This window comes from Merops nubicus, unplaced genomic scaffold, assembly GCF_000691845.1.
Source record: "Merops nubicus isolate BGI_N331 unplaced genomic scaffold, ASM69184v1 scaffold44744, whole genome shotgun sequence".
Classification (NCBI taxonomy): domain Eukaryota; kingdom Metazoa; phylum Chordata; class Aves; order Coraciiformes; family Meropidae; genus Merops; species Merops nubicus.
In genome coordinates, this window is record NW_008607096.1 from 2524 (window position 1) to 9645 (window position 7122).

Here is a 7122-nt window from a genome sequence, read left to right on the forward strand (position 1 = left end):
CTATCATTTACTTTGGTAAATTTGTATCCCTGTTTAAAGTGCCTTGAAGCAATTAAAACTTAGTTTAAATTCAAGTATTGTAAAATGTACAGAGTATAAGCACGAAAAAAGCTGCATAGTGAAAATACTAGAGCAGGTGAATACATTCAGGATGCCAAATACTCAAGTATTAACAACACCGGGTCAGTATTAGGGTTAATGATCATTAGCCAGCTTCGTACAGTAGATGCAGACCTGTGGGCAGTACAGCCACATCGTTCTTACAGTTAACAAAAGATAGAAGCAGAAATGAGCACAGAAAGTATTTGTAGTACCAGGTTTTGTAACACATGCCGTAAGTGAGAAGGCAAATACTGACACTTAATCTCTTACATGCTGCTGGGAGCCCAGCAAACGGTCTGTGGCTTTCCTGGGTTCTGAGGTGGGAGTCTGACATTCATGCCTCTTAAAAGTCCTCACAGACAATCCTTCTTGTCTTCATACAGCTTTGTTTGACTTTGTTTGAAATTTGTCTGAATGTTATAAAGAAGGCTGGCTGAGTTTGTATTTCTGTTTTTTTTTTTTCTGTGTAAGACCCAATGCCATCTGCTGTACTTTGCATTTGCCCACAGCTACTGTGAGTAGTAGTGGGGGATACTTGATGGGTGTGGTAGAATTTTGCTTTGAATATGTAGCCCTTATATTGTCTACTTAATTTGAAGGAGTAATAGCTGTACCCTGGCGTAATGGTGACTTGTCACGTGTGCTTGACCAAGAGCATAACTGACCTGTAATATTTGTCAGAGGAGGAATTTGTTGAAGGTATTTTAATTCACGTTGTTATAATAAACAAAACTAATTCAATACCAGAATTTAAATGGTTGGTTGACTCCTCACATTTGAACAATTAAAGAGGATAATTTTACTTGCTACGGCTAAGAAAGTTGTAGTACAGGTATGTGTGGGCATGAAAGAGAATGGTGGATTTTCAGTGGAAATTACTGCTTCAAAATCAGTGGAACAATATGGCTAAATATTATTGGTTTGTTACAGCACTTCTAAAAATGTGTGCGTAATTATGTAAGGGAAAGACAAGTTTGCTCAGTTGTTGCCTAAAAATATTAATTCAAAAATACCAGCCACTTTAAAAAGAAAACTCTTTGTTAATAATGTATGCATTTTAAGAGCATCTGTGTATGTAGTTTTTGTTGTTAGAAAGTGTTACTTTAAAATATATTTCAAGAAGTATGACAGTTGTGATATAAATTATTACACGGATTATCAGTCATTAGATGTATGCAATACTGAATAATTAAGAGAATGAAATACGCGTTTCTCATTTCTAGAGAGAGAAAGCAATTTCTCTTTTACAAAGGCAGAATATGTCAAAGTATAAAGTTACAGTCTAATTTTTGTAATATTTGGTGAAATCCTACAAAACAACAACAATAATGAGAAAATTAAAGGGCTGCACCCAGAGTATAAAACTAGTGGAAGTTAGGTGTCCTGGAATCTTAACTCCCTTGCTCCTTTCCCTTTCTTTTAAAGGACTTGTAGGTGTTTATTGTATTAATCCGAGTACTTAGTGAGATTTTGTAGTCATAGCAAGACAGCGACTGGTGTGAGTCCGTCTGCTGTTGATGTCCAAAGCCTGCTGGAGATGAGCTTTGGGTTCATTTGCTGGAGGTTAAGGTTTGATGGACGGAATACTGCAAGATCTCCTCATTACCAGCCTGACTTCAATGTCGGGAAGAGTTTTCTGTTTTGTGTGTAAACATCCTTCATCTGTCGCTGCTAGGTGGAGGTCAAAGCGCAATGACACGGATTTTTTCCTCAAGCGAGGGTTGTCCTTGAAGAAAGAACCTTCCCATTCTTTAATGACTTCATCCACTTTTTCTGTCCTGAAACAATAATGCAACTGTAGTTATAATATGAATTATATCATAATATGAATTATATGACTGCTTTTAAAATGTAGAGAGAAATTGCATAATGAAGTGTCAAGTTATTTTAGATGGGTACTGAGACACTAGAAAGTTTCTTTATTTTTTCACAGGTTCATTCTCCAGAAAAGCTAAATAAAGGGTTAAGGCTCATTACATTCTTGGTTTTGTACTTCTAAGTAGACACAGATTCAAAACCACTGCTCTGAACACATCAGGCAGTTTGTTTCCAAGGAGAAAGTCTGGAACTCAAGCTCAAAAACTTTGCAAGAAACCTCTGTAGCACAGTGGGCAGGACAGAATTCCTGTGTCTGAAAGCCTTCAAAACAGGGAGGAGAAAAATCTAGTTCAGATCCAAACCTCGCACTGTAGCTCTACGTTAAATTAAAAAAAGAAAAAAAAGGCAGAAGTAAAATACGGAGCCTGGAAACCCCAACTGATTCAGTAATAGTTAGGCACCCAAATCCCATTGGTTTGATCCTCCAAGTGTGTGTCAGGGTCCAGATCTAAGTGCAGCCAGGCGATCAGCCCCACGCGGGCGGCCAGACTGGGAGGTGCCCACAGCTCCGGTGGGGGAGCAGGCGGGACTGGGAGGTGCCCGCAGCTCCGGTGGGGGAGCAGGCAGGACTGGGAGGTGCCCACAGCTCCGGTGGGGGAGCAGGCAGCCGCACAGACTGCGTGCAGTGGACAGCACGGTGGCCTTAATTTGTTATTGGAGTTCCTACACGTTTTCACCAGCAGACTCCCGTTAGTGTTAGAGACACTGCACACTGCAGTTTGTTTTAAATGTCACGTTAAAGGCTAGTCTACAAAAGAGCTTAAAGAGCAGCAGGGAAAAAAAAAAAAAGAATGAGGCAATCCAGTACTATTAAAGTAATTTAGGTTGAATAATAGACACTAACAGACTTTCACATGTCCTCGTAGGAGCCAAGCTTTCAGTTCCCTGTTTGGTAATTGGTGAAATACAGGAATTTCCAAATAGCAAGTTAAAGCAGCCAAGCCTGAGCTGATGTGCATAAATCTGCCCCACAGGGACTTCACTGCTATCCTACAGGCTCTTTCAGCCTTAACTAGATGAATTATTCATAGTTTCATTCTTAACAGAAATAGAAATTACAAATCAGAAGCATCGTGATGCTATTGTTAGCTTATGAAGTGAATGCTAATAAAAAGAACTTTAAATTTTCATGCATTGTTAAAACATGCCATTCAATATACCTTGAAGAACTATCACTGTTATTCTGAAGCTTCTTGGCTGATATATAACAGATGATAAATAAAGGAAAGCTACTGAAATGCTAATGCCCACCATTTACTTTCAATTGTTATTTTGTTAAATTCACGTTTATCTTACTGTACAGTGCCATGAGCTTCAGCACTTTCCTTCATAATATTTCCATCTAGGATTGCTTGTTTTGTCATCAGTTCCACCTTCTCAGTTTCATGCTTCTTTGCACCATCTGTAGAAGAAAATGCAGCTATAGTAGGCATGCAGCAAAGGAAGGTCACAATGCAGGACCTGGAGGCATTTCTCCTCCTTCTGCACTGGAAGAAGATCCTTTTGTAATCTTCAGTAATTTGTCAGTAGTTAGAAACCTCCTTTGGGGCCACAATCCCCTGGGGGCAAAGTGTCTAACAGCTCACCTGAAGGCAGCATAAAGGTGATCTTGCTGGTGGTTGGCTTTTTGTCATCCTTCTGCTCAGGTACAGAGCAACGAAACCTGCAAAATAGAAATTACTGCAGTCATCTAATAATACTGAATTACTTTTAAAAAGTAATTTAAAAATATGAGACCCATGAGAAGTTCTCTTTGACTGTAGTAACTGCTTGGATTTCTTATTCTGAGTATTGAACTGAAGAAAGTTGCAGAAAACATCTGTGTAATTTTTTCCTTATTTTCGGATGGTTTTTCATCAGGTTGTTGGGTGCCAGGAAGACATTTAATTTCATTAATGCTGAAGTTAAGTTACATTGAAACCATTTCTAAGGATTATATGCTGTAATTTTTTAATGACCGGTTTACGCATTTACAATTCTGGTGATTATTTCAATGAGAAGCTCTGAAATGGAGGATAACTTTTGAGTACTTTTTCTCTAAACACCAAGTACCTGTTCTCCTCCTGCTCAAGCAGACTGCGGTATGTTGCTATCTCCTCCTCCAGCTTCATTCTGGTGTTCAGGAGAATTTCGTGCTCCTGAAGCTGTTTCTCAATACCTCTTCTCACTTCCAGCAGCTCTTTCTCTAAGCCTTCAATCTCACCTTCTAAATTCTGTAGTTGCATGTGGTACTGTTGCTCTGTGGCACGCAATGAACGTTCCAAACCCTTTTCCTGTGAAGTTTAACTCACATTTTAAGATTTGCAAAGCATATGGAAAAAGATGTTATGTGTGTTTCTTATTAATGATCTGTGTATTTTTACATCAGTTCTTTTAAGAACATACTTTAGGAACAGGAGTAAAGCTTTCAAGATAATACTTTTGCTGAGAGATTTTCCACTAAAATTGGTAATAATTTAAGATAGGATAAGACAATGTATCTGCCTGGTACCAGCAATGCATTCCCATTGACTTTACAGACCTCTGATTTTACCTGTGTAATATCCCTCCCAGCACTGTAGGGAACCTGAGTGGTCTTGGTGCTGGATTACCCAACTGAGTAAATTGCTGATGTATTTTACCATGAATGAATTGATAAATTTGGTTCACACACTAAAAAAAAGTTATAAAGCTGATGTGACTTGAGTAGGCAGAATGACCAGGAACTTGATGAGGGAATATCCTGCACACAGATGTGTGGCAGTTGTGAGCACGGGCAGACCCGTGTCGGTGAGGGGCAGGTTCTAGAGCTGGTGTGAGCATGGGCAGACCCATGTTGGTGAGGGGCAGGTTCTGGAGCTGGTGTGAGCACGGGCAGACCCGTGTTGGTGAGGGGCAGGTTCTGGAGCTGGTGTGAGCACGGGCAGACCAGTCTCACTGAGGGGCAGGCTCTGGAGCCGTGAGGGGGCAGGTTCTAGAGCTGGTGTGAGCACGGGCAGACCAGTCTCACTGAGGGGCAGGCTCCGGAGCCCCACACAGCACTGTTCTGTGAGCGAGCGGCCGTGTGTTTGTTGCTGGTGGGTCCTGCCCCGGGTGATGAGCTGGCAGCCCACCACACAGCTTGGCCTTCTGGACACGCTCTAGTTCCGCTCTGCAGTGCATGTGAAGCTGACCTGTGGAATCCTTTTCATCAAGGAAAAGAACTTTTTTCCCCCAGGAGATTCCAAGTTTCCCTCTCGGATGCTTACCACAGCGTGGAGAGATTCAATTTCGATCTGCATGTGGTGCCACTGCCGTCTCGCTTCGCAGAGTTCTGCTCTGGCTGCCTTCAATGCTTCTGCATCTTTGTCCATTCTTTTAATTGTGGCTTCTTCAAGCTACAGGGAATATAAAAAAAGATAAAAACATTTTTTTAAAACATTCAAATAATGAAAATAAAATAGATACATAAAAATAGATATTTGGAATTTTTTTAGAGTTGTATAAATTTGTTCACGCTAACAGTGATGAGTTAATATGTTATGTGCTGTGTAGGTGGGATGCCCTTGCCATGCTGTGTGTGATGGGAAGTAGCTGGCCACATCTAGATCCCTCACATACTTGTTACAGAGGAGTTCCCAGACAAATGAACCAGTTCTGCTGAGACTTCATTCACCTCTAGAGTAAATGGGCTTAGCTTCATGGGAGCTGGAGGAACTGCAGTCAGTTCAAGCTTCCAGGTTTGAACAAAGTTCTTTGTTTTTACTGTATTTTTGATTTCTAAGAACAGCTTAATAGAGAGGGAGTTCTTTTGAGTGGCTGCATGAATATATTGCAGTCAGCTGTTGCAGTAATCATGTTTTTGCCTGGTCTAGACACTGACTAGATTTCACATTGTCATTTGAGAGCAAGTACCTCCAGTCACTTAAATATAAACAGCATCTGTATCCAAACCTGCAACTTTTCCTTGTCCCCCAAGGACAGGCAATTTAAGATTTACCTGCCACAGGAAGGAAAAAAATGTCATGTTCCCTGAGTATATGCTCTCACCCATGTTAAATGTGACAGTTCAAAAGTGATGTGCCTGTTCTAAGCTTAAGCCTTATCTAAAATAGTATTTGAGATAATGTAACTTCCAGAATGATTGTTTTGCTTAGGAGAGTTATTTTGTTTCTGAGTTTTACTGCAAGCAGTGAAGATGCCATAATCACTTGAAACAATACATGCGCTTTGCATATTTACTGCTTTATATAGGTTCTTATGATGCCATCAACTCTAAGAAAATAAACTCTATAATTCAGGTACTATGAAGCAAGTAAAATAAGTCACATCCATCCCCTCCCTCTGCCCCAAACATACTGACCTGTTGTAATTTTACCATCCTTCAGGTGAAAAATCTGGGTTTGGCTAATTCACAAGTAAACACCAAGTCATCTTTGCTTACTCTTTTTTTGCCTGGGTCCTGCTGCAGAATTCATGTGGCAAGGTTATAAAAATACCCATTGGCTGCATTGTGCTAAACACAAATGTAAACTGGGCTTAACTGTCTAGTTCTTAGCTGCTGTGTGTCATTGGCTTGCTGTGGGGATCAGCCACACTGCAGCAGTCTGGCCTGGGGTTAAAACAAACCTCCAGAATTTATGCAATGCCTAACAACTACAGCAAGGTGATATAATACCTAATTTTCATTCTTTTTTTTTTGTATGTAAAGCTATAATAGCAGCATTGTGCATTGGTAACAATAAATTTGTATGAAAGAACAAATCAGATTTGCTGAAGAGTGTGACATAGTTTTGCTGTGACCAATATGAAACAGTTCCTGAAAAGATATGGTTTTCTTCTGTATCAGTGCTAAAAATGGCTCAGCCTTCCCTATATAAATAGAGTCTTCACAGCGCCATTGACTGTCAAGAGTCTCTCCTCTGGGATAACTAAAGGCTGCTGGAGGTTACCGTGCTCCAGCATATGTCAGCATTCCTTAACCCACAACAATGTCACTGTCGCAGGTACAGCAACCCTCCAGTTTCCAGTTAGGGTGAATGTCATGCCCTGACCACACGCTATTGCTGATCTTCTAGCTCACACCTTGCTGCAGGGGAGTCCCGACCCTTCCCCAGCATGTGCTGCGCTGCAAAGGCGATCCCGTCCCCGGGGCCGAGCCGGACCGGCACACCCGGCCAGCCG

General features: G+C 41.0%; 1 protein-coding gene across 1 annotated transcript; it reads right to left on the reverse strand.

Moving 5' to 3' along the window:
• Window positions 1–1666: 1666 nt before the first annotated feature.
• On the reverse strand, window positions 1667–5336 carry KRT222 (keratin 222; the record flags this gene model as incomplete). The annotated part of the gene is made up of 5 exons (XM_008939830.1): window positions 1667–1880; window positions 3277–3382; window positions 3567–3643; window positions 4033–4253; window positions 5208–5336. Coding segments are annotated over 5 exons (747 nt in total), but the record flags the coding sequence as incomplete, so codon positions are not given.
• Between the last annotated feature and the right edge of the window lie 1786 nt (window positions 5337–7122).